The sequence below is a fragment of the Notothenia rossii genome (assembly GCF_949606895.1).
Source record: "Notothenia rossii genome assembly, chromosome: 5".
Lineage (NCBI taxonomy): Eukaryota > Metazoa > Chordata > Actinopteri > Perciformes > Nototheniidae > Notothenia > Notothenia rossii.
Window position 1 is genome coordinate 34,552,489 of NC_136903.1, and position 26,664 is coordinate 34,579,152.

Here is a 26,664-nt window from a genome sequence, read left to right on the forward strand (position 1 = left end):
TAACTAGCAAACTAAAGATCATGTACATCCACTGCACACATAATCTGATATAACAACTCATATTTCTCGCATCAAATGATATCAAAATGCATTTTAATGGCCAAACTAACTTTAAAATAGGCATTTTCCACCGAGAATAAAACGAAATTCTGCCATGTTTTTTTTTTGAAGAAGATCAAGTGACATAGACGCCAGCCATTGGAATGAATGGAATGCAGTTGGAGGTCAACCAATCACAGAGCTTGAGAAATAATCACGGGCAGCGCCATATAGAGAGAAGAGTTGCGACAACGGAGGTCCAAAATGTCATATCCAAAAATCGTCACGTGGTTCAGGGAGACCCAATAGTTTCCCGGAAGTTCGTGGCGGGCCATTTGAATCACGATTTGAATGCATTAATACCAGGATAGAAATGCAATTTTTGGTAATTAGTGGTGAATAAAGGTTTTGATTTGCAATATTTATACAACATATCAATATGTGTATGTAGTTACATCAATGTTTTTTTTTTTTTTAAAGTAACATTTGCTAATATTTGAGGATTAAGATAAAATAAGAAGTACTTTATTGATACCAATTGGGGAAATGTTTACGCTGCAGCAGCAAAAGACAAGGCATTGTACATCAGACAGTTAAAAGACTATAATTAAACATTCGAAAATGTACACATCTTAAATAGAAATAAAATAGCATTACAAAAAGTAGAAAATATACAGTGTGAACAGCTATCTTACCTGTTAACACATACATGTTAGGCTAACGTTGCCTTGGTTATAGAGCCTGTTTATTGCTTTGAATTCTTTAAAACAAATATTATCTTCTTAAACCTGTATGGTAGTCAGGAGCATCACATCCTAATGTTTATTGATATATTTAGAGGGAGGGGATGGGAAGGAATCCTTCAAAATTCAGATTAGATACATTTTTACCATTTCTTTAATTCATGTTGGTTTCAGTAATCCCCTGGTAATTGAGGACACAAGTAATCTAAAGTACTAATGTAATCCTTATGACTTTCAGAAAGGACAGGAGACCCACAGGTGCCTATCAATGATTGTCAACTGAGTCAAAGCACTAGCAGCAGCATGATGTTGATGTTAAATGTGTTGTTTTAGGAACATCCATTGTAAATAAATGGAATTCAATAAACATTGAATAGCATATCATATCATGCAGTTTGTCTGTGCCTTTTCCTCTGTGTTGTCCTGGCATATCGTCTCCCCCATGGTTTGCTGTGCTGCCTGGGGATGCTCCAAGCACTCAGAGAAAGAAGTACACATGTAAAGTTTCCCCACTGACACAGAGAGGAGGAAAGAATGGCTGGCTCAAGTCAGCAGGAGCAATTTAACCATCACAAAAGACAACAACAGCAACAACATGTGAGGTAATCATATTTTTCGCAAAACGAAGACCACACCATTGGGAAGCTTAACGTCTGTTTAATCAAAATAAGGAACAGGGAGAGGCTTGCAAAACTCTGGTAGTTGAGACTCAGGTGCAGGGTGAGGGTCTCATTGCAGGTCTTCAGGCTCCGTTGAATCCCCTTGGGGTTCTTGTGCTGAGAGAGGGAGACAGGAGAAAGGGTTAAATACATCTAGCAACCTATAGGATGGGAAATTGCTGACCTATTTGAAACTTACCTTGTGTTTTCACTCTCACTTCAGTCCCTCTCCCTTTGCCATCAATGCAAAATCAGCTGAGCTGCAACATAATACAGACAGGTAATAATCAACAGAATCACAAGGACATCATATGGCTCTGCTAAAAACACTCACCCATAAGTTACGTTTCTGTTTACTGTTTGGAAGTCTCAAATATGCACTCTAAATCCATATCAATAGCGATGTATCACACAAATAGCTCTCTTCCCTATTATTGTGTAACGTGAACGATATTATACTAGCAGGAACTCTAAAATGGATATCCTCATTTCACCATCTCCACCCACTACAATCACACGCCCCAATGTTATATTTAACTAATATTTAACTCCCTCCACCCCGGATAAAAGCACGTAAATAAGCCCCTTTTCTCGAATTCCACAACATTGGGTTGAAATAACATTAAAAGAACGGATTAATAGGCTGTTCATGGTTAACCTGTGTTGCTAACGTTATCCGGAATCCTAGCCTAATCTGTTATCTGTAAACGTTCCCTAAATCTACTGATTTAGGGATAATCTTCACGGAATCCACTAACATCCTTTAATAGGTTGGTTTCACTTGACGTCACACCGCTGCGTTCCTTTGGCGCGAAATTCCATTGGAGGTCAGGAAGTAATTTTTATACAGAGGATCTAGCTGCTGTTACCATTGTGAAAATGCCGGTGTGTTGTGTAGTTTACGGTTGTTCCAATCGATCCGGCCGAGAGAAAAACAAGAGGTTTTACCGAGTGCCGAAGGTTGTCGTCCATAAAGCTGAGCAATTTAAGAAGCTAACCGAAGAACGCCGGAAAAAATGGCTTTCAAACCTACATCTGCGGTCGGGAGGAGCAGAGTCGTCTAATGCACGTGTCTGCAGCGACCACTTCATCAGAGGTATTAGCTAACTTGGTTTTTGTGGCTTTGTTTATGTATTATTGGGTTGTGGTTAAATGCTTATGTACTTAGTAATACTGATCATGTTTAAGTTACCTGTAGTCTAATATGGACTTTGTTGGGACTTTTTAGGGTGCCCTAGCGCTTTGGGTGACGTTGAGTCTGTAGACTGGGCTCCCACTGTTAGCCTCGGTTACCACACAACAAGTACAGGACTGTCTCAGAAAATTAGAATATTGTGATAAAGTTCTTTATTTTCTGTAATGCAATTAAAAAAACAAAAATGTCATACATTCTGGATTCATTACAAATCAACTGAAATATTGCAAGCCTTTTATTATTTTAATATTGCTGATTATGGCATACAGCTTAAGAAAACTCAAATATCCTATCTCTAAATATTAGAATATCATGAAAAAGTATACTAGTAGGGTGTTCAACGAATCACTTGAATCGTCTAATTAACTCGAAACACCTGCAAGGGTTTCCTGAGCCTTGAAAAACACTCAGCTTGGTTCAGTAAACTAAATCACAAGTATGGGGAAGACTGCTGATCTGACTGCTGTCCAGAGGACCGTCATTGACACCCTCCATCAGGAGGGTAAGACACAAAAAGAAATTTCTCAAAGAGCAAGCTGTTCACAGAGTGCAGTTTCAAAGCACATCCACAAAAAGTCTGTTGGAAGGGGGAAATGTGGCAGGAAACGCTGCACAACCAAGAGAGATGACCGCAGCCTTAACAGCATTGTGAAGAAGAGTCGCTTCCAGAATTTGGGGGAGCTTCAAAGACAGTGGACTGAAGCTGGAGTCCAGGTATCAAAAGTCACTGTTCACAGACGTGTCCGGGAAATGGGCTACAATAGCCGTATTCCCATGGTCAAGCCACTTCTGAACTCAAGACAACGGAAGAGGCGTCTGACTTGGGCTAAGGAAAAGAAGCACTGGACAGTTGCACAGTGGTCCAAAGTCCTCTTTTCAGACGAAAGCAAGTTTTGTATTTCATTTGGAAGTCAAGGCGCCAGAGTCTGGAGAAAGGCTGGAGAGGAGCAAAATCCAAGTTGCTTGAAATCCAGTGTGAAGTTCCCACAGTCAGCGATGGTTTGGGGAGCCATGTCAGCTGCTGGTGTTGGTCCACTGTGTTTCATCAAGCCCAGAGTAAATGCAGCTGTGTACCAAGAGATTTTAGAGCACTACATGCTTCCGTCTGCTGAAAAGCTCTATGGAGATGAGGAATTAATTTTCCAGCATGATCTGGCACCTGCCCACAGTGCCAAAACCACCAGTAACTGGTGTACTGACCATGGCATTACTGTCCTCGATTGGCCTGCAAATTCCCCTGACCTGAACCCCATAGAGAATATGTGGGGTATTGTGAAGAAGAAGCTGAAAGACACCAGACCCAACAATGCTAATGAGCTAAAGGCCGCTATTGAAGCATCCTGGGCATCCATAACACCTCAGCAATGCCACAGGCTGATTGCCTCCATGCCACGCCGCATTGATGCAGTAATCCGTGCAAAAGGATTCCCAACCAAGTACTGAGTGCATTAATGGACATTTTCAAATGTTTGATTGTGTTTTGCTGTTATAAATCTTTTTTTTTTACTTGGTCTGAGGAACTATTCTAATTTTTTGAGATAGGATTTTTGAGTTTTCTTAAGCTGTATGCCATAATCAGCAATATTAAAATAATAAAAGGCTTGCAATATTTCAGTTGATTTGTAATGAATCCAGAATGTATGACATTTTTGTTTTTTTAATTGCATTACAGAAAATAAAGAACTTTATCACAATATTCTAATTTTCTGAGACAGTCCTGTAAGCCCAGATCAGAGGCATCTCTTCGACGAGAGCAGAAGATGGAGCTCAAGGAAGACCAACAAAGACAATCAGAATGTGCAGAGGCTTTGTTGGATCTCCTGCAGACAACCGAGAGCTCAGAACCGACGCAACCCCCGTCTGACAGCCCACAACCAGAGGACACCAGTGGGATATTAAATGACCAACAAGGTAAATTAACCACCAGCATTATTATTAAATATTACAAATGTGATTGTCAGAAAATCAATGCAAACTTTGAATTAGGTTTAGGTTTAGAAAATAGAGTACTAACTTGAGAATCTGCAATAATTGGAACAGAGAACTTGCATGTGTGTAAAAAGGTTATCAAAAAGATAACATCACAACAATTCACATTCATATTTGACTATTTTAAATAACTAATTATGCTTGCTACTGCTATATTGTATGCAGATGCAGGATGCCAGACTGATTTAACGATGGAGGACATCGAGAGGATGGAGGATGTTCTGAGACAGAACACAACAGAGCTGGGAGATCTTCGGACAAAGGCACTGGACACAAAGTTCAACCAGGAGTCCTTTGAGAACAACAAAGAGAAGACAAAGTTTTACACCGGGCTCCCCAACTTCTTAGTTTTACTTCAGGTTTTTCAACTGTGCGAGCCCTACATCACCTGTGGCCCGATGTCTGTGCTCTCCAAATTTGAACAGTTCATTTTAGTTTTGCTGAGGCTGAGACTAAATCTCCCTCTGAAAGATTTGGCTTTCAGGTTCAACATCTGTCTCTCCACTGCTTCTAGAATTTGGCATAAGTTAATTGACATACTTCATGAGAGTACAGAATTTATAATTGAGTGGCAAGAGCAACATGTACTTCAAGCTACAATGCCAATGGGATTCAGACAGGCCTTTGGATGTAGAGTTGCTGTGATTGTTGACTGTTTTGAAGTTTTTATTGAGAGGCCCTCTAATTTACTAGCTAGAGCACAAACATGGTCCAACTACAAGCATCACCATACTGTTAAATTTCTGATTGGTGTTGCTCCCCAAGGCTATGTCACTTCCATATCTTGTGCCTGGGGAGGAAGAGTTAGTGATAAACAGATCACAATACAGAGTGGGCTCCTAAAAAACCTGTTACCTGGAGATATTGTCCTAGCAGACCGTGGGTTCGATATTGGCGATAGTGTGGGATTTTACTGTGCTTCACTAAAGATGCCTGCATTCACCAGGGGGAAAAGTCAGCTGTCAGCATACGAGGTGGAAGAGACAAGAAAAATAGCTAATGTGCGTATTCATGTCGAAAGAGTCATAGGATTAGTCAGAAGAAAATATCAGATTCTGCAAAGCAGGGCTGTGCCCATAGAGCACATGCTAACAAAACCAGGTGAGGCACGAGCATTAATTGACAAGATTGGGGTTATTTGCTGTGCCTTGTCTAATCTGTCAGTGTCTGTCGTCCCATTGGAGTAAAGTCATGGAGCTGTAGTCTTGTAAATAAGAAACCATGTATTATTCAGTATCATTTAATCTTTTCAGTAAACATCTTTTTGTGTTCAAACATCTTGTGTTCAAGTCTTTTCAGTAAACATCTTTTTGTGTGTTGTAAATTGTGTAGCCCTAATCAATATACAACTTTCATCTACATTCAGGCTTAATTCATTCAACAATATTCTAGAGATGACAATTGGTCTGGTGACGCTCCCATGTATGGCCATTGAGGGTTATTGTAAATGTAAATAAGAAACCATGTATTATTCAGTCTTCTTAGTATCATTTAATCTTTTCAGTAAACATCTTTTTTACAATAGCAATATATCACACAGCCCTACTTCCTCTAGTGAGTGTGGTCAGTGAATATGAAGGTGCTGTAATGCAGGTTAAAGAGCTGCCACTGTGCAAATAATAATGCAACAAGGAGAGAACCACAACTTCCGCTCACAACAAAGTCTTCTGCCACCATGGGGCAGCCAATCAGATCCAAGGAGCAGATGAATGGTTCGGAGGTTTTTGGATCTATTCCGGCGATCACAGGCTCGATGTAGTATGGCCCAAACCTGATGAGAGCATGACATTTACCATTTATGCAGGTATTTGTGCCTACTGTAAGCAGCTTAAATGTGGACATGGGTCTATATTAAGTTCAGTGCACTCACCTCTTCTCGTACAACAGGTTGGACACCATGCTCATGAAGGTCTTGGGCTTGATCTGGCGACCCTCCTTCAGCTCGTACAGTATCAGTCTGAATTTAAGCCTCTGGGATCTACACACAAGGCAAAGACGTCCATCAATCCTCAGATATTTACATTGAATTCAGTCATCACAAATCTAACTTATTTCAAAGCTATGGATAGCAGAATTTCTAATAACATTTTCTCCCCTATTTATTAGAATGCATAGTAATACTATTCAACTAAAACACTTTTGTTGTTGGTATAAACATTATAGGTGTAGTATTGTACTTGACACTCCAGGCTTTCTCTAAATGAGAAGTCTTACTTAGTCTAGATCTGAGAGTTGTAGCTTTATAGAGTTGTAAATCAATCCTGTCATCATAGTACCCTGGTGTTCACAACTGTTTAGCCACTTTGAGAGAACAAGGTGGAGGTCTACACACTCACACTGTCTGAACATCAGTGGCCAGTCCTGCCAGCCCAATATACAGCTTATCTCCCATGGGGAAGATCTTCTGGAAGTCTGTGGTGAGCATCTGAGCCTGGATGCCAAACCTCCGGTCCGCTGCTATCGCCACACAGTTCTTCCCTCGCATGGCCATGAAGGCCCCTCCGTTATAGGACATAATAGACTGGATGAAGAAGGAGAAACGTAAGAAGAGTTAAGTTAGTCAGAGCTTAAACCATTGATAGATCAAACAACTGATTAAAGAGACAAATCAAACTATTTAAACATAAAGCTAATTTTTAAGCACATTCATTGAAATAAAAATTAAGTTTAAGTTGAGGTCCTTCTATACAGCAAAACATGTAAAGAATATCCTAAGAATATGTATTATTTGCAACATGCAAATAAGATACTGAATAATGTTGTCCTCAAAATAAATGACTGAAATCTATGTATTTCATTTAAGGACCAAAAACATGATTCAGGGTTATTTCCAACCCCCCAAATGTGTAAACATGGAGCATAACGTTCATCTAAAATCATTTCAACGATCAAAAGAAATAAAAGTAAGATAAAATAAAAAGTGTAGTTGTAGAACATTATTATTGAACCAAAGTCTTTATTATCCCGCGTTATACATGTTTAAATGTAATGATGCATAGTGAAACCTCGTTGCTGGGTTGTTGAAGTTGTTGCAGCTGTCTGCTGTCACATTAACAAATTGCTGACTAGCTTAGTAGGTTGAAGCTTTAGCTAACCAAACTAGCAATGTCTAATTAATCAAACGTTAGCTGATGTTGACCCAAACGCAACATCAGCCCTTTAAGTGAACCGGATTTATTGAATCATAATGCCATTAAAGTGAATTCGGGGAATGATTGTAACAGTTAAGTTAGCCTACAAGACACAACGTTAGCTCGTGTGCAGCTAGGTAAGCTAAGTATTTAGCATTGCAGCTATGCCCCGGCTACCATCACAATGAAATGTTTTGTATAATTAACTACAACATTGAATATATTGAAATGTTTAGAGTTGTGAGATTGAAGTTACTTGCAACCCCAAACTTAAAATATGTTTTCATTGAATATTTGCTAAGTTTAAGCAGGATGGAGAAATCCATAAGCTAGCTGGCTACCAACATTAGCTTAGCCATCTCTTGTAACTGTTACCCTTAAATACTAGTTACATTTGACCATTTACCTAAAAACACATTGGCATGTGATCTAATGTCTGGTGCTCTTACCATTGTGAGTGTGTTGTGATTTTTTCACGATATCTGCGGCGTGCAGGTTCATTTAATTGTTTGACAAAGTCGGTGTCCTCCATGATTCCTGCGTTGATGAATGATTGCGTTTTCACTTCCTGACCTCCACTTGAATTTTGCGCGTCATAGAAGTCACGTGACTGAAACCAAGCTATACACATGTTAATTTGACTCAGATGTGCTCATAATATCCGCAATATAAATCTTTAAACGTCTTCTTACCTTTAAAAGTCCAACACGAACGGTGTTGTAAATTCCCCTTGTTTTCTTTGGTCTGCGTTGTGTCGTTTGTGTTTTTTGGTCAGGCACATTTGGGGACAGCTAAGTAGCGCAGCCACGGGTCCTCGAGCTGTTTACCCATGTGCGTTTGATGACAGGACATTATTGCGGTCGCATCGTCACCTACATAATTACCGTCAAAGAGAGAATGCGTTCGTGAAGAATGTGAGCATATATGCAGATCTTTAGTGTTGGTAATGTTATGAGATTGTATGCATAGTGTCCTGCTGAGTCAGTGTGTTAATTAGTCTATTGATGTCCCGTTTTTATCTGCTATGCTGTTCAGAAATGGAGCTAATGCTACCGCTAGCTAGTTAGCTAGGTTAAGCTATTCAGTGATAGTGTGTGGATGAGATGCTAACTTAGCCTTGATTAGCCATGTGTGTGTTTGCAACGTGTCTAATGTGTGTTAGCCTCAATTAGAATGGCTGTTGCTTATTATTAATAACCAGAGTCTGGTTAGTTATTGTAATGTGAACCTCTATTTCTGTGTATTTTGCAGAAACCATTCAATCATTCTACATTCATTCATCAATCTCCATTCAACCATTCATTCATCATTTAATACTGCTACAGCTGTTGTAAGAAGCATTCAAGCTGAAATAAAGTCCAAAGACTGTATTTCTTGTCTCCGCGTCTACACTCTAACCGGAGTGCTGTTTTTGGATGAAGCGGCTCTGGCACAAACATCACACAACATAAGATTCCCCAACATTGGTCCTTCGAGCCGGATAGCTTCACCCACGACAGCGCCATGGATGCACAGGAAACAGCAACAGCTACGATTGGAGCTCATGGAGGAAGACAGCGACAGCTTCCAACACACCTGCAAGGCTATAAGGTCAGTTTACCACAGTCTCTCTTGCCTAATCCTACCCCCCTCCAATATGACAGTGCGCGTCAGCTGTGGTCACTTAGCCTGCAAACCGGGTTAGCAACCTCCCTCTTACTCTTTGCCAGGAGCAGCAAATAAGGCAAATGTGTGGGACATGGCACCTTATGCTAGCAGCATGCCTGACCTGCAGAATATGTGTGTGAGGCCTCGACTGCCATCTCCTTCAGAGCAGAGCTGCTACAGTCATCAATCGTCAGAATACAGCCTCAGTGAGAACGGATCTGGCCCCCTCTCGTCACATCCACCTCCAACCCACTCACACTGGTTGGACTCACAAGCAGATAACCGCACCTTACAGCAGCAGCTGTTATTCATCCAGCTGGGACAAGCCACCAAGCATCAGGATAAGCTGCCAACGACAACACTGCTGTGCACGACTACAGCGACATTCCAGTCTCAAGCCCTCCCAGCCTTCATGCCTAGTCAGAATCAGGAGAGAAGCATATTGACTCAATCTCTACCACCAACAGTCACATCTGCACGGTTGTTGTTCCTAAGCCAACAGCACTTCTGGCTAGAAGCACGGTCATGTCGTCACCTATCGTCCAAGGGATGCAGGCAGCCGGTCACGTTGGCCAACAACTGCTGACAACTACAGGGTACCAGCCTGCTCACCAGCCATACCAGCCTGTACCTCCTCCTGTGGCAACCATGTATGGCAGCATGCAGATGGCAACACAAATCCCATATCAGTTTATGACGACGACATCCGCAGCAAACCAATGTGTTCCGGCTGCACCTGTCCTACCACCATATCAACCACAGTAAGCACCAGCGCTGTACCCGGCTCATCAGCTACCAGCTACACAACAGCCAGTGGCCCAACATCCAGCTGTTATGCCTCAGCAATCTTCCTACGTGCCACACAACTGGTCTGTAGCGCCCTCACCTTATAAACAGTCTGATGTCCCCCAGCAGACAGCGTATCAGTCTCTGCCTGTCCTTCCGGCACAGTATGCGTACCAACAGCCGCAGTACCAGCAGCCGCAGTACCAGCAGCCGCAGTACCAGCAGCCGCAGTACCAGCAGCCGCAGTACCAGCAGGGCCATCTAAAACCGGCGTACCAACTGCAGCCTGGCCCATCGGCTCAGCCAGCCTATCAACTAGTGCCTTCCACCCCTGGTCCATTAATGCAGCAGCCTGTACCAGCCCTGCCAGTCCAGTATTCAGTTCAACCACAGCAGTCACTGTACGGGTCAAGTGCTCCCCTGCCTCCTAGACAGCCAGTCCCAGTACCTAAACTGCCTAAATTGGTGCGTGACAGCGAGAGAGAATTTACTGACCTAAAGATGGCGCTGGACCACTTACTCAGTGACCACACTGAACTGTCTGAGCATTACAAGTACCTTGTTCTCATGGAACAACTAGTTTTGGATGAGGCCCAGTTAATAGCCCAGTTCTGCAGGCACTACGCCCAGCCTTACACGGCCACCATGCAGGCCTTACAGCGGCAATATGGACAGCCACAACAGCTCGTACAAAGCGAGATGGCAACTATACTGAACTCTCCTGACCTCAAAGCTGGAGATACCAAAGCATTCCAGAGCTTCGCGCTAAGCGTTGACCTATTAGTAGGTATGCTGACGTCGCTGGAGGGACCCAACGGGATGGAAGTGATGTCGACTGGCCATGTCGATCGGCTCCTTAGCAAGCTCCCTAACCATTCAAGGGACGGCTTCGTGGAGCATCTACAGGTTCAACGTCGCCTTAACACAAATAGCCTAAACCCGTACAACCTCCGCGACCTCTCCAACTGGCTAAGGAGGAAGGCCGAAGCTCAACGACTGTCCGCAAGGATGGCACAGCGCCATCGGAGTGAAGGTATAAATCCCCTTAATAGAGACAATCAATTTCCTGCACCAAGGCCTCGCAACCATCAGGTCTCAGTTTACCATGGCTCTGACAAGTCTCCAGCTGAAAACCGTCATCCTTCAGAGACGACACGGCCAGAGGCTAAACAGCAGAAATTCAAGAGGATGTGTCTCTTCTGTAAGAGTGATGAGCATTACCTGTCACAGTGTTCAAACATCATCCAGTGCTCTCAGGAGAAGGTTGAAAAATGGATAGTAGACGGCAAACATTTTTGTAACTGCGGTCACACCAACCACCGGCAAGAAGCTTGTAACTTAAAGAAAGCATGCAGTGAGTGCCAGGAAATACACCTCAGAGTTCTCCATTGTGTTGCTAAGCCAAGTCCACGCGTCTACCTTATCACGCCAAAGAATCTTGCTCTGCTCTCCAACTCCAACTCCAAGCAAGGAGGGAAGGTCTACCTCAAGGTGGTGCCAGTCATCATCAGCCATGGGCACAAGTCCCTTGACACCTACGCGATCCTGGACGATGGAGCTGAACGAACAATGATGCTGCCAGCTGCAGTTCAACACCTGGGACTCAAAGGGGAAGCTGAGTCTCTCTTTCTGCAGACCATCCGCCAAGATGTGGCCAGCCTCACTGGTGAGTCTGTTAACTTCCATGTGGCCTCTCTGACACAGCCTCCTAAGCAGCATCTCATTACGAGTGCCTTTACAGCGGGTCAGATAGTCTTATTAGAGCAGTCCTACCCTGTGACCGCACTCCAGAAGCGTTATCGCCACCTGAAGGGGCTTCCGCTGAAGAACTTTAGTAAGGTTCAGCCGTTACTGCTAATTGGCTCGGATTGCACCCACCTGATCATAGCCACGGAGCCAGTCAGGTTCAGCCCCAAAGGTGGACCCACAGCCATAAATACAGCACTCGGCTGGGCACTTCAGGGTCCAGATGGGCTAACATCTCAGTCGACTTCATGCTACTTTGCATCTGTCAAGCCAGCAGCAGATGACCTCACCCGTGGCAAGACAGTAGCTGAGCTGGCGGCACCAAATCGGTGGATTCAAGGTCCAATATTCCTACGTGGCCTGTCTGACCAATGGCCGTCGCTTCCTGCCCCCACAGAGCCCAAAGATACTGACGAGCACAAACGAGCTACCTTCTGCGACTTAACGCGAACCAGTTCAGTAACTCCAACACCAGATGTTACACAGTTTGACACATGGACAGACTTAGTCGAGGCTACCAAGCAGTTACTTCACGGGGCTGCAACTGACCTTTCCTTGCCTCAGTCTGACCTGCGTGACGCTGAAAGCCTCCTGTTGCAGCGCAGCCAAGCAGAATGCTTCCAAGAGGAGATTGAGTGTCTTAGGTCTGGAAAACCAGTCAAACCTGGCAGTAAGCTCAGTATGCTTTCACCGGAGATTGATCCTGCAATGGGTCTGATCCGCGTCGGGGGAAGATTTTGCCACATGGAGACTTCCTGTGATATGGAAATTATCCCCATTGTTCTCGATCCCAGCCATGGAGTCACAAAGCTCCTCATTAAGGACATAGACGAGCGCTTGCTCCATCCAGGGCCCGACAGGGTCTTTGCTGAGACTAGGCGCCAGTACTGGGTCCTGCGTGGAAGACAGGCCGTTAAGCTTCATCGGAGGACTTGCACTGAATGCAGGAAGTGGAAAGGGAAGCCAGTGATACCGATTATGGCCGACTTGCCTTCTGCCCGTCTGCGGCTCCTCAAGCCTCCATTCTTCTCAACTGGGGTCGACTGTTTTGGGCCGTGTACCGTCAAGGTAGGGCGGCGCAGTGAAAAAAACGGTGGGGAGTCATCTTTAAATGTCTCACCACTCGCTGTGTCCACCTAGATCTGCTTAATAGCATCGATGCAGATGCTTTCCTCTTGGCCTTGAGGCGATTCATCGCTCGGCGCGGCACCCCCTTCGAGATTCTCTCAGATCAGGGGACAAACTTCCCGGGAGCAGCTAGGGAGCTTGATGAGGCGTTTGCTGGAATGATGCCCCAACTGCAAGAGGAACTTGCCAAGAAACAGATCAAGTTTCGCTTTAACCCTCCAGCATCTCCCCACTTTGGTGGTGCGTAGGAACGCGAGATACAATCAGTCAAGAAGGCTCTACAAGTGGTGATCGGCACTCAGTCTCTCCAGGGAGAAGTCCTCCTCACCTTGTTAGTTGAGGTGGAAGGTATCTTAAATGCCAAACCCTTAGGCTATGTGTCATCAGACCTCGCAGATCCAGATCCTGTGACGCCAAGCATGTTGCTGATGGGGCGGCGGGATGCCTCCCTTCAACAAGTATCATACGCTACAGACACCCTCAGCAAGAGGCGGTGGCGTCATTGTCAAATGATGGTTGACCACTTCTGGGTGCAGTTCATCAGAAGCTACTTGCCATCCCTTCAAGTCCGCCAGAAGTGGCGGCAGCACACTGATGGTCTTCTTCAAGGTACTGTCGTGAGGATAGTTGATCCTCAACTTCCACGTGCCCACTGGCCAGTGGGGAAGTTCGTCAAGCTGAAGGCCAGTGCTGATGGATGCATCCGGTCGGCTGAGGTTCAAGTCAGGGACAAGACGTACCTGCGACCCGTGGCACGCCTTGTGCAGCTACCCGCTCTATCGGACGACGATGCTGATCCAGGGACTTCCGCTGCACCTTAGGGAATTTATTCTGTTTTACATAACAGCTATGCTATTCTGGGGGCGGCTGTTGTAAATTCCCCTTGTTTTCTTTGGTCTGCGCTGTATCGTTTGTGTTTTTTGGTCAGGCACATTTGGGGACAGCTAAGTAGCGCAGCTACGGGTCCTCGAGCTGTTTACCCGTGTGCGTTTGATGACAGGACATTATTGCGGTCGCATCGTCACCTACATAATTACCGTCAAAGAGAGAATGCGTTCGTGAAGAATGTGAGCATATATGCAGATCTTTAGTGTTATTAATGTTATGAGATTGTATGCATAGTGTCCTGCTGAGTCAGTGTGTTAATTAGTCTATTGATGTCCCGTTTTTATCTGTTATGCTGTTCAGAAATGGAGCTAATGCTACCGCTAGCTAGTTAGCTAAGTTAAGCTATTCAGTGATAGTGTGTGGATGAGATGCTAACTTAGCCTTGATTAGCCATGTGTGTGTTTGCAACGTGTCTAATGTGTTTTAGCCTCAATTAGAATGGCTGTTGCTTATTATTAATAACCAGAGTCTGGTTAGTTAATGTAATTTGAACCTTATTTCTATTTCTGTGTATTTTGCAGAAACCATTCAATCATTCTACATTCATTCATCAATCTCCATTCAACCATTCATTCATCATTCAATACTGCTACAGCTGTTGTAAGAAGCATTCAAGCTGAAATAAAGTCCAAAGACTGTATTTCCTGTCTCCGCGTCTACTCTCTAACCGGAGTGTTGTTTTTGGATGAAGCGGCTCCGGCACAAACATCACACAACATAAGATTCCCCAACAAACGGTCTATTATGCTGCAACTCTACTGCGCTGCTAGCCGCAGATAGCCCCGCAAGTCAGCGGCAAGCTAACTTCCGGGGAACTATTTAGAGCTCCACGATCCGCCATTGCTGTAAAAAAACTGGTCCATTGGAGTGAACGGAGATGTCGTAACTCTTATATTTATATGGCGCTGATCACGGGGCTTGTCAAACAGAGCACATGGTGTAGTCCTAAACGATAGCGGGGGATTCTGGGTAGTGTAGTGCCTTCTGCCATCCTTTACTCCGAAAAAATATTTGTTTCTCTGAATCGAAGGGGAAAAATACAAAAGCATTGCACACAATTTAAACCAATCAATTTTGTGTAATTAACAAGGATAATCTGGTGTTTTTTAGTCGATGAGTAGTGCAGATATCACTGGAAAATCAATCGACAGTAAGGGGAATACTTACTTCCGGGTGTACAATTCTCCGTTATCCAATGGGAATGGACGCTCACATTGCCTTTTAAGGGCAGCCGAAACAAACGAATGCCATACTTCCATCAATCAATCAATCAATGTTTATTTATATAGCCCAATATCACAAATGTTACATTTGTCTCAGTGGACTTCACAGTTTGTACAGGATATCAATATGACAATACGACACCCTCTGTCCTTAGACCCTCACATCGTACAAGGAAACACTTCCGGAGAAAACCCCACAGTTTAAAGGGAAAAATGGGAGAAACCTCAGGGAGAGCAACAGAGGAGGGATCCCTCTCCCAGGACGGACAGACAATAGATGCCGTGTGTAAATTGAAAAGATAATACATTTGTAACATAAGTAGTCCAAATGTTTGTAAATGCATCTGTGTATAATAGGAAGATGAATCCACATATCCATCCAGGACTTATGATCCAGGACCACAGCCAGGACTCAAGATCCAGGACTCGTGATCCATGACACAGGACCGCAGGATCATCCATGACTCTGGATCCCGGCGTATATAGACACCAAAAAGAAATACATTTTGGGAAGCTGGGTTAATCGGAACATGAGAGTACACAGGTATAAACAGAGAGAAGGAAGAAGTAAGATGTGGCTGAATCTAATCATCTAATCATCCCTAACTATAAGCTTTATCAAAAAGGAAGGTCTTAAGCGCACTCTTAAAAACGGATAGGGTGTCTGCCGTCCGAACACAAACTGGAAGCTGATTCCACAAAAGTGGAGCTTGATAAGAAAAGGCTCTGGCTCCCATTGTACTTTTAGAGACTCTAGGAACAACCAACAACCCTGCATTCTTGGAACGCAATGCCCTAGTAGGACAGTAGGGTATAATGAGTTCTTTAAGGTAAGATGGCGCCTGCCCATTAAGGGCTTTGTAGGCGAGAAGAAGAATTTTAAATTATATCCTGTGTTCTATAGGGAGCCAGTGTAAGGCAGCCAGAACAGGAGTAATGTGGTCCCTTTTCCTAACTCTGGTTAGTACACGAGCTGCAGCATTTTGAATCAGCTGAAGCGACTTGACTGACTTCTTGGTACACCCTGATAATAAGGAGTTACAATAATCCAGCCTTGAAGTAACAAATGCATGGACCAGTTTCTCTGCATCGTTTTGAGGCAAGATATGCCTGATTTTTGCAATGTTACGTAGATGGAAGTAGGTGGTCCTTGAAATTGATTTGATGTGGGTGTTAAAGGATAAATCCTGATCAAATATAACACCAAGATTCCTTACAGTCTCACTGGAGGCCAAATTAATGCCTTCCATAGTTAGTATATCTTTAGATAATTAGTTTCGTAGATTCTTCGGGCCAAGTACAATAACTTCAGTTTTGGTCGTGTTTAACATCAAAAAATGTAAGGTCATCCACGTTTTTAAGTCCTTGAGGCAGTCTTGAATTGTATTTAGATGATTAATTTCATTAGGCTTGATTGATAAATATAGTTGAGTATCATCCGCATAACAATGAAAGTTTACAGAATGATTCCTTATAATATTGCCTAACGGAAGCTAGGGCTGAACGATCTATCGTTTTAGACCGAAAATCGCGATCTCAGACAACACGATTTTGGGATCGTCAAAGCTGCGGTTTTTCTTGGTGCATAATAATAATAATTTCGTCAATAATTTCACATGAATGCCCAAGGCTCTGTGCCAGCTACCAATCAGAAAGCTGCAGCCTGCGCGTGACCAGATGACGTGTTCTCCACCCCAATCAGTGTGTAGCTCGTCATTAAATTTCAAGCATGGCAGAAGCGGGAGCAGAAGCGGAGCCGACTAAATTAATACCAAAAAGAAACAGCACGTCGGTCATTTGGCAGTATTTTGGATTTGAGGATGATGATGAACACCAGAAACAGGTGATGTGCCAAACATGTCGTGTAAAAGTGGCTACATCGGCTGGCAATACCACCAATTTACATCGCCACTTGAGAGTTCACCACCTGAACTTGTATGAGCAGTGCATGGCGAAAAAGAACCGTGAAACATCAAGCAGCAACCATACTTCGGCAAGTCAGCCAACAATAACATCATCGTTCGCCAGTGTGACGCCTTATGAAAAAACTAGCCGAAGACACAAGGAGATTACCGCTGCCGTAACGACTTACATATCGAAGGACATGGTGTCTGTAAACACAGTGACCAAAGACGCATTTAAAAGTTTGCTACGCACAATGGATAAGAGGTATGTTCTGCCCTCCCACACATACTTCAATCAAGTTGCCATCCCACAGCTCTACACAGAATGTAAGGCCAAAGTTCTAAATGATCTGGAAAACACTGAGTTTTATGCGTCAACTACTGATCTGTGGTCAAGCAGAACGACCGAGCCCTACATGAGTTTGTCCGTGCATTTCGTCAACGCCAACTTCGAGTTGTGTAGCCGCTGCCTGCAGACAGCATACTTCCCCACTGACCATACAGGGGAGAATATTGCCATGGGGCTGAAGGAGTGCTTGGCCAACTGGGGTCTAAAAGAAGAGGCCCAGACGTGCATAACAACAGACAACGCTACAAATATGATCAAAGCAATGGAACTTAACCAATGGACCAGACTGCAGTGCTTCGGACACAGGCTGCATCTTGCAATTGGTAAGTACAAGAATGTGTGTTCGTGCGAGTGTGTATGTTTACAAAGTTACTACAAGTGTGAGAGTTCGTATTATCCTCGCAGAGGCCCTAGTCTCTGCTATATTACTCTGCCCTCAAACACAGTTGGGAGGGGGGAGGGACGAAGCGCCGAGAGGTTTGTTGTCAAGCTGTAGTTAGCTGACCAACTGTTAGCGCAATGCTACTTTAACATACTGTTTATCCTAGTGAGAAAAATGAACCCTTTCATGGGTAAACTTTAAAACCTCCCAATACTGCTTGCTTCTGTTTAATTGCGGATTGCCGAGAGATGCAAAGGCGGTCTCCCCTATTTTTGAAGCCCTTACTAATGGGTCAATGACGTTTTTGTAGTAGCAGATGTCAGGGTGGTGCAACCACAGCCGATGCCACTATATTACGAATTAAATGATTTTTTGTTTTTTAGTGGAATATCTAAAAAGCATATTCCTTGCTTGTACATTAATTACCAATTACAAATTAATTTATGGGCAATAACTTACTGTGGTAGTACCACCTGACGTCTGCTGCTAAAAAAACGTCATTGAACTTAATACAAGATGACAACAGATGTAATCAATATGTTATGAATTCTGTGTTATGAGCTATCCTTATGGCTTTTCATACTGTAATACATGTAATGTTTTCCACCAGAAAATGCTGTCAAAGATGATCAAAGAATCAAACGGGCCACAGGACTTTGCAAGCAGCTGGTTGCGGTCTTCACTCACAGCTGGAAGAAGAAGAGGGCATTCAAACAGGCACAGCAAGACTTAAACCTACCTCAACAGTCACTGGTCACTGAATGTCCGACACGATGGGGCTCCCGGCAGAAAATGATTGGGAGGGTGTTGCAAAATGGCTCAAAGGAGCTAGCTTATGAACTCTGCACTTTTAAGGTAAGACTTATTTTTTTGCTCCACTTTGTTGTTATAATTTATAATTTGTATGTAGCCTACGTTATTTTACAAAAGTGCAATTATTTTGATGCTGCTGAGCCATTGATCTTTTTAATGCTTGATATTTTGTTAATAAACAGTCTTGCATTTGAAATCTGTTGCCAGCCGTTTTCATGCTTGCATTATCTTAATGAAATTCATTGTTTTAATTAATTTACACTGAAACTTGATTTAAAGAAAATAAATCGTGGTTGAAATCAAAACCGCAATCTCTGCCAGAAAAATCGCAATTTCAATTTTTTCTTAAAATCGTTCAGCCCTAACGGAAGCATATATAATGTGAACAAAATAGGTCCGAGCACTGAGCCCTGTGGCACTCCATGGCTAACTTTGGTTTGCGTGGAAGATTAATCGTTGACACGTATAAACTGAGAGCGTTCAGATAGATAGGACCTAAACCAGCCTAAAGCAGTTCCCTGTATGCCAACTAAGTGCTCTAGTCTTTGCAATAGGATATCATGGTCGATAGTATCAAATGCAGCACTAAGATCGAGCAAGACAAGAATAGAGACAAGTCCCTTGTCTGAGGCTATTAGAATGTCATTTGTGACTTTAACCAGAGGTGTCTCTGTGCTATGATGTGTTCTAAAGCCAGACTGAACATCTTCAAATAAATCATAGTTTTTTAAGTAATCACACAGCTGTTTTGCGACTGCTTTCTCAAGAATCTTTGAGAGGAACGGAAGATTAGAAATAGGTCTATAGTTGTCTAAAACCTCTGGATCGAGGTTGTGCTTTTTAAGAAGCGGTTTTATCACTGCTACTTTGAATTATTGTGGAACATAGCCTGATAATAAAGACATATTCATAATATTTTATAAAGAAGTGCTAATTAATGGAAACACTTCTTTTAACAGCTTAGTTGGAACCGGGTCTAAGATACACGTTGATGGTTTAGAAGAGAGAATCATTGAATTTAATTGTTCAAGGTTTATGGCTGAAAAGCATTCTAGTTTACTATCTAGTGTAATATTAGAACTTACGTTTCCGGGAGCTGTTGATAACACTATACTGGTCAAAGGCAAGAGGTCATTAATTTTGTTTCTAAGAGTAACAATTTTATCGTTAAAGAAGCACATAAAATCATTACTACTGAGTGCTATGGGAATAGAAGGCTCAATCGAGCTGTGGCTCTCTGTCAGCCTGGCTACAGTGCTGAAAAGAAATCTTGCATTATTCTTATTCTCATCTATTAATGAAGAGTAGTAGGCTGCTCTCGCTTTACGCAGTGCTTTCTTATATTCATTGAGAGTGATATGCCAATTTAAACGAGATTCTTCAAGTTTAGTGGAACGCCATATCCTTTCAAGTTGTCTCGACTTTTGCTTTATTTTGCTGGTTTCAGCATTATGCCATGGAGCTAATCTATGTTGTTTTTTTTTTTTTTTTTGAGCGTCAAATCCCGCCGCAGATGGGAATACGATGCAATCAGTTGAAAGCTATTTGCGTCCCTTTTTATGAAGCTGAAGGAGCCTAGGAGTGTCACAACTGCACGCCACGGGACCCTGACCAAGCGTCGCTCCTGGACGATTATGGAGTGAGAGTGTGTTGACGTGGGAGGCATCTATGCCTGAAGATCGGTCTACAAGAGGGTTGAGGGTGCAATTAAAATCGCAACCCATTATAATGTTACCTCTAAGTGAAGAGATATTTAGAAAAAAATTACTGTAAAAAAGTTTGTCATCAATATTTGGCTCATACACATTTATTAAATTAAGTTGTCCACCCAATAAGGTACCTTTTATTATTATATATCTACCCCCTATGTCCGCATTGATGTCCGTCACTTGAAAAGGGACCGATTTATGAATGAGTATTGCCACTCCCCTTGAGTGTGAAGAAAATGACGCAGTTATGACCTGTCCCCGCCATCGTCTTCTTAAACGCAAAATCTCAGTGGATGTTAGGTGGGTCTCTTGCAGGTATACTACCTTGGATTGCAACATTTTAATTCTAGTCATTACTTCTTTTATTTTAGATAATCCCCCTGGCCCTCCAACATTCCATGATGATATTTTAAAAAGGTTATCAAGTGTCATTAAACCATCTCTCCAAAATGATCAAAAGGGACCTCATTGTAAATATTGAAACAGCAACTACTTGTCTACCAGACCACATTGTCACATCAAGGATCACATATAAACAAACATAAAAATACAAAAACACACCATAAGAAAACATGAACCCTCCGTCTCCCCAAACGAGACGTGAAACACTCTCACCAGCGGCCTTAACGAAACGCGCCGTCCTCCTCACCTCTTCCATGTAAGAGCTCCTAGGCCAGGGGTCTCCAACAGGTAGCTCGCGGGCAGCTTTTCAGCAGCTCGCCGCTCGATTATCGATTATATCGTAGTAAGGTTGCTTCTTGATTTTTTGGCCGCTGCTGGACAATAACGTTTTTTTATTTTAGAATTGTTTCTGACACACAAATATAAAATTGGTCGGTGACGCAGAGATCAAGGAACAGACGTGAAAGCAGCACAGCGACACCACATACGGAGCAGTCTGCTTTCTCCACCAACACCAGTCCAGAACCAACAGCAGAATGACCCGCTCTGAATCAGTCCGTGTCGCTGCGGCTCAGAGACACACAGGGAGGGATGTGTTTTTGAAAAACACTCGTTATCGTCATGTCAGGTTTTTGGTGGATTTAATCAAGTCTTGGATTGCAGAGTATGCATGTCCTCTTGCCAATTTCAGTTGATAAATGCAGGAGGAAAGCTTCCGTGATCACCGTCTCCTCCGTTCCTCCAAACCCCGCCCCCTCCTGAAAAATAATAAGTGACAGGCTGATAGTGACCCGATAGAAACTTTATTATTCACTTAATCACTGATTGAGATGATGAAGCTAACTTAGTTTCATACATTCATGGGATTTATGCAACAGTAAGACAAAGACTAAGTGTGCACCCACATGCAGTATTTTTGTGTTTATAATGCTGTTGTAAATACTCCTGTTGTCTGCTGTGTTCAGACTTAAGTCATGTGTGTGATGCCACATTCAAGACATTCAGTGTCCTTTCTTTAACAGAAGACTTTTGCTAGAAGCTGAAGCTAGACTGCAGAAGCATTAGTTTTTTGTTTTTGAGGATGGAACAATTTCACACACAGATATAGGGAGGCTAGACCTATACAATTGATTTATTATGGTTTATAATTTAATGTCAAGACGAAGACGAAGAAGAAGAAAAAGATGGCTGAACTGTTCAGTGTCAATCCTGTGGAGATGGAGATGGAGGTTATAAATCTCCAAAATCATGCTCAGCTTAAGTCTCGGCAAAACTCACAACATTTCTGGAGCCTTGTAGACCCAGAAAACTATAAGAACATTCACCAAGCAGCACTGAACATGTCTGCTTTATTTGGCTCTACAGACCTTTGTGAAGCAGCTTTTTCTGACATGAATGAAATTTAAATACAGAACAAGACTGACTGATGAACATTTAAATGACTCTATTAGAGTGAACCTAAGTGGGTCCAGCATACACCTGTATGGTGGACTCCATGCAGTGCCATTCATCTCACTAACTGAAAAAGAGTGAATGCACTTATTTTATACATGTGCCATAAGATGTTTGTACGGTGGTGATTAAGGTGATGTATTTACTATGTGGGCCATAATAAGAAGTGAAAATATTTTCTTTTTTTTCTTGGACATGTATTTGAATCTTCAGTGATTTGGGCCATAATAATATGTGAGACATTTTTGTTTTCTTGGACCTTGATGTGAAGTTAAGATTTTTGATAAGCTTTGGGTATTGATTTCACAAGTGTACAAAAGTAGCTTAATTCAACTGATGAGTGCTATGTGAATAAATGTAAGCGATGCGATGCAAGTAGCTCTTGGCCACTTTCATTTTTTCAAAGTAGCTCTCAGATGGAGAAAGGTTGGAGACCCCTGTCCTAGGCTATTTAACCGATCCTTTAAGACAGGGATGGGTAACTTTGATGGTGTTGGGGGCCACATAATTGGCCACCAGGGGGCCGCAGATTCACTTGGAACACACACACACACAAATTCCATATGTTGTATGTACGGTAATTATTAACAAATATACTAAGTCTGACATCTTCATTGACATTTTACAATCAAAGGGAACATCCCCAAACAATGGGAACATCTTCTAATAAGCTCACTAAACACATATCAGTTCACAGAAATGTTATTTCATTTTTACAAGTGGCATGTTATTATTGAACAGGTTATTAAACAGTGGAATAAAACTATTTTAAACTATTGGAAAGCACGGAAAATGTGTGTGTATTGAGATTAACCATTAAGATGACATAAACATGAAGTCATGAACACTAACCCAGATATTAGTTGTCTAACTTTAACCTAAAACACTTGTAGCCAGTCTCTGCATTCCCCTTATTCCACAATAAGGGGAATGTCACTAAAAAGACACCTGTCAGCCCGCACTCTGCTGTTCCTCAGCGCCACTCCCCTTCCCTCCCGCTGCATTATGAATGAAAAGCGTAGTAATCATAGATAACACGGCAGGGTCCGTGACAGTTTGTTTTCATCTGATTTCAAATAAACAAAGTCTTTATTTTAAGAATATTAAACCTGTTTCGCCAAATTCAGATGATAAATACAACTTTTACGCTTGTAAAGGCATAATTACAAGAGGCAACTTAACGTCACAGCAGACATAACAACAGCCGGTGTTTCTTGTGAGGGTTTCCCCGGGAAACAAACACAATGCACAGATTATTTTGCGGTATTTGAAATCATGTAAGCAGCTCGCGACGTAACTAGGAGTCTAGTGGACGGTATCAGTAGGCTACTACAAGTAAAAACAATTAAAAACAATTAATTTTATTTTTATTTTTTATTAATTACGTTGTTTATAAATTAATCTGAGGGCCGCAAAAAGAGGAGGTGGGGGCCGCATACGGCCCTCGGGCCGCCATTTGCCCATCCCTGCTTTAAGAGGAGCAGTTAAACCAATAACTAACCACTGCAAGAACCCCTCATCTTCGACCAATATATATTCGAGGGATGAAAGAGATCAAAAGCAACAAATCCGAAATATTGCAAAAACATTAAAAGAAATTAAACATCCATTCAGTATTTTTAACACACCCTAAACATGAAATGTGGTGCATTCAACACTGTTTTAAATCACTACCACAGATCGAGATAACGGAGATAAGCTTAAAAGTTAGTTGGGCGTTACAATGCATGAATGAGCTGTAATAAGCCTGAACAGTGATATGAATGCAGATGAACCTTCAAATGACGTAATGTGGATCGTATCATTTCCAAGTGAAAACTAGTGACCAATAGTATTAGCTTTTTATCTTAATTCCAGCAGAGCATCATTATTCCGTCCGGAACAAACTAGGGGCATAGCAGAGTATCAAACCTAGTGAAATTACAGTGCGTTCTTCATCAGTAACGCCAGGATATATCCATAGGCTTGAAGAGTTGAAGTCGGTATAAACCATAGTTGAAGTTGTACAGTCAGTATAGGAACAAAATAAAAACAAAAAAATGCTCCGCTGGATGATCCAAATTATGTAAACTCACCACATCTAGCCGTTATCTGTATCCTTTCCATCTCGAAGAAATGACTCAACCTCTTCAGGAGTATTGAACACACGTCTTTTCCCGTTGTGCAGTGTGTACTTCCTGGCAGGGAAAATAAGGCCGAATTGTATTCCCTGAGCTGTTGCTTCACTTCGCCATACTTCATACGCCGCTTCGTCACCTCCGCTGAGAAGTCGGGGAAAAACATGATATTGCGAGTCCCGTATATTACCTTTCCTTTGGCTCGTGCCGCCTGCATCACCCTGACTTTATCCCTAAAGTTTAAAAACTTGATGGTGAGAGGTCTCGGGGGAAGAGGGTAGTTGGGCTTCGGCCTGCCACCCGGGATTCGGTGAGCTCGCTCAATTACCAACGGTGTTGGGAAGTTTTAGGGACGGAGTACTTCTGGTATCCATTTCTCCAAAAACGATTCCACGCCTCTACCTTCGGCGTCTTCTGGGAGACCAATAACACGTAGATTTGACCTCCTATCGCGATTCTCAAGATCGTCTACTTTCTCGGTGAGTGCTGTAATCACCTTCTACATCCCGTTCACTGTGTTATGAAGCACCGTCACTTTATCCTCTGTCTCACCAATGCGATCCTCGGCCTGTGTTAATCTTCCCGAGTAGGAGCTGAGATCCGTTTTAATTTCCGAGATTGCTGCCAGAATCTCATCATTACGGGTGGTAACGTCTGCTCTTAGGGAGTGGATTGCTTCTAATATTTTGCCGTTAGATTCAGCTTGGGCTGAGCTAGCTATGAGGTTCGCGCTGGCTCCACCGGCATTGGCATTAGGCGTGTCCATCTTTAGCTTAGCTTGCCTGGTTGTTGGTGGAGTCCTTCGTGTTCAGGAACAATTCGGCTTCAGCTTTGGTATTTGTTTGGGCATATCAGATTGCCATTGCTTTATGTCTCAAACTGTGGGTTTTTATGATTATTTAACTGGTCAGTATTAGGTAAAAGGATGGAATTGATTGGAGAGTCGGGGCTCGTCACCTGTTCAGCCATCCGCCATTACCGGAACTCCCCTCCCCGTATTTAGTCTTGTCTCTTCCTGTGTTCCCCTGTCGGTTCATTGTTTGTTTGTCCTCCCTTCACGTCACGTTTCATGTTTTTCTCTCCGGTCTTCCTCCATGTTTTTCACGGTCAGTTTTTGTGTTATTCTTTTCCTGTGCTACGGTTTTGATTCATGCCATGTTTTGTTTTCAGCTTTTAAATAAAGCTCGCTTTTTGTTTCTAAACCTTTTTCCGTTTTTGTAGTCTGCATTTGGGTCCTACCTTTTTCCACGGTCCTACAGAGATCATAACAAGTTCACTATCTAAACACTCAGAGTCCTTTAGTTCACTGAGCCTCTCAGTCTGACAGGAGAGGACTCTCCTCCACCTTGTTGTTGAAAAAGCTCTTTATATCCGTTAGCGTAGCTCGCTAGCACCAGAAGCTAACAACAACGATCTCCGGCGCGCTCTCTCTCTCTCTCTCTCTCTCTCTCTCTCTCTCTCTCTCTCTCTCTCTCTCTCTCTCTCTCTCTCTCTCTCTCTCTCTCTCTCTCTCTCGAACACAAAATGGCTCGTTCCACGCACACACAGAGCCGAGCTTGAATGAAACAGAGACCCAGACATACTTGTACTGTATCATATTATTTTCTAATCAATAATATTTCAAATTATGATTTTTTTTAAAAACATTTTTTCTCCTGGTCTCTCGCCCCCTGTCATGCCTTTGCGCCCCCAGATGGGGCGCACCCCCCACTTTGAGAAACATTGACCAAGGTCAACCAATAACAAACAAGAGACTTTAGCTATACAAATGCTAATGCAACATTTGTTTAACAGTATGATCCCTAGCTATGCTCTGACTTTGACGAAATAAAGTTATTTTGCATTGTACTCTGCCTCCAGCGACTTCTTCTGAGCCTGTTAGAATTTTACTGCTACGAAATAAGTTAAAGTATTGAGAAGGAGGTCATGACTCTTCAACTGGCCAAGGCCAATATTTCTTCCAACAGCTGGAGGAGCTATAAATATATGATTGCTTCAACTGTGAATGGTGGGTTTTGTGGATCCATTTGGTATTGTATTGTCGTTGGTGGGCGAGACATTCGTGTTGGAAGTCAGGTGCCTCTGAGATTGTGATTTTTGTTTTGTATTCACTTTTATTCTGGGATATTTGTTTTCACCTCATGCTTTTTCTACCTGCTACAGTGCAGATGAGGATCTCTTTAAAGCAGATGCTCGGAGAGTGGCAATGAACCCTTCGGGAAAAACTACTCCATTTGGATTCTGTGTTATCTGAGCAGTTCTGGGAAGCCGAATTTAGTCTATCTTCCAGCTGTGTTTAAATGTTACGGTTGGCTTGCATTAACCGTTTCTCCAATCTGATATTGGACCCCAGCTCTAGGTC

At 42.7% G+C, this 26,664-nt stretch overlaps 3 protein-coding genes and 1 long non-coding RNA gene across 7 annotated transcripts; 2 read left to right on the top strand and 2 right to left on the bottom strand.

The window, feature by feature from the left end:
- Window positions 1-830: 830 nt before the first annotated feature.
- Window positions 831-2,778, bottom strand: LOC307041398. The gene is made up of 2 exons (XR_013808743.1): window positions 1,641-2,778; window positions 831-1,558 (listed from the first exon to the last, which is right to left on the bottom strand). It is a non-coding gene; the product is annotated as an uncharacterized lncRNA (long non-coding RNA).
- A 1,587-nt stretch (window positions 2,779-4,365) lies between these two features.
- Window positions 4,366-5,900, top strand: LOC307041388 (uncharacterized protein). Its single transcript, XM_079684760.1, has 2 exons — window positions 4,366-4,547; window positions 4,791-5,900. The coding sequence occupies exons 1-2, from the start codon at window positions 4,397-4,399 to the stop codon at window positions 5,810-5,812; spliced, it is 1,173 nt and encodes a 390-aa protein (XP_079540886.1). The 5' UTR covers window positions 4,366-4,396; the 3' UTR covers window positions 5,813-5,900.
- A 201-nt stretch (window positions 5,901-6,101) lies between these two features.
- LOC307041395 (proteasome subunit beta type-3-like) lies at window positions 6,102-8,492 on the bottom strand. The gene is made up of 5 exons (XM_079684776.1): window positions 8,449-8,492; window positions 8,206-8,366; window positions 6,962-7,146; window positions 6,496-6,603; window positions 6,102-6,396 (listed from the first exon to the last, which is right to left on the bottom strand). Exons 2-5 carry the CDS (start codon window positions 8,206-8,208, stop codon window positions 6,177-6,179), a joined length of 516 nt encoding a protein of 171 aa, XP_079540902.1. The 5' UTR covers window positions 8,209-8,366; window positions 8,449-8,492; the 3' UTR covers window positions 6,102-6,176.
- A 41-nt stretch (window positions 8,493-8,533) lies between these two features.
- On the top strand, window positions 8,534-26,185 carry LOC307041383 (uncharacterized protein). Of its 4 annotated transcripts, XR_013808728.1 has the most exons (4): window positions 8,534-8,670; window positions 9,008-14,130; window positions 18,420-18,664; window positions 20,188-26,185. XR_013808728.1 is itself a non-coding variant. In XM_079684755.1 (2 exons), the coding sequence occupies exon 2, from the start codon at window positions 10,238-10,240 to the stop codon at window positions 13,073-13,075; it is 2,838 nt and encodes a 945-aa protein (XP_079540881.1). In that variant the 5' UTR covers window positions 8,534-8,670; window positions 9,008-10,237; the 3' UTR covers window positions 13,076-15,328. The 4 variants fall into 4 exon arrangements, 1 of the variants encoding a protein (XP_079540881.1); XR_013808729.1 differs by lacking the exon at window positions 20,188-26,185 and having other exon boundaries at window positions 18,420-18,831; XR_013808730.1 differs by lacking the exons at window positions 18,420-18,664; window positions 20,188-26,185 and adding an exon at window positions 14,473-15,330.
- The last annotated feature ends 479 nt before the right edge of the window (window positions 26,186-26,664 follow it).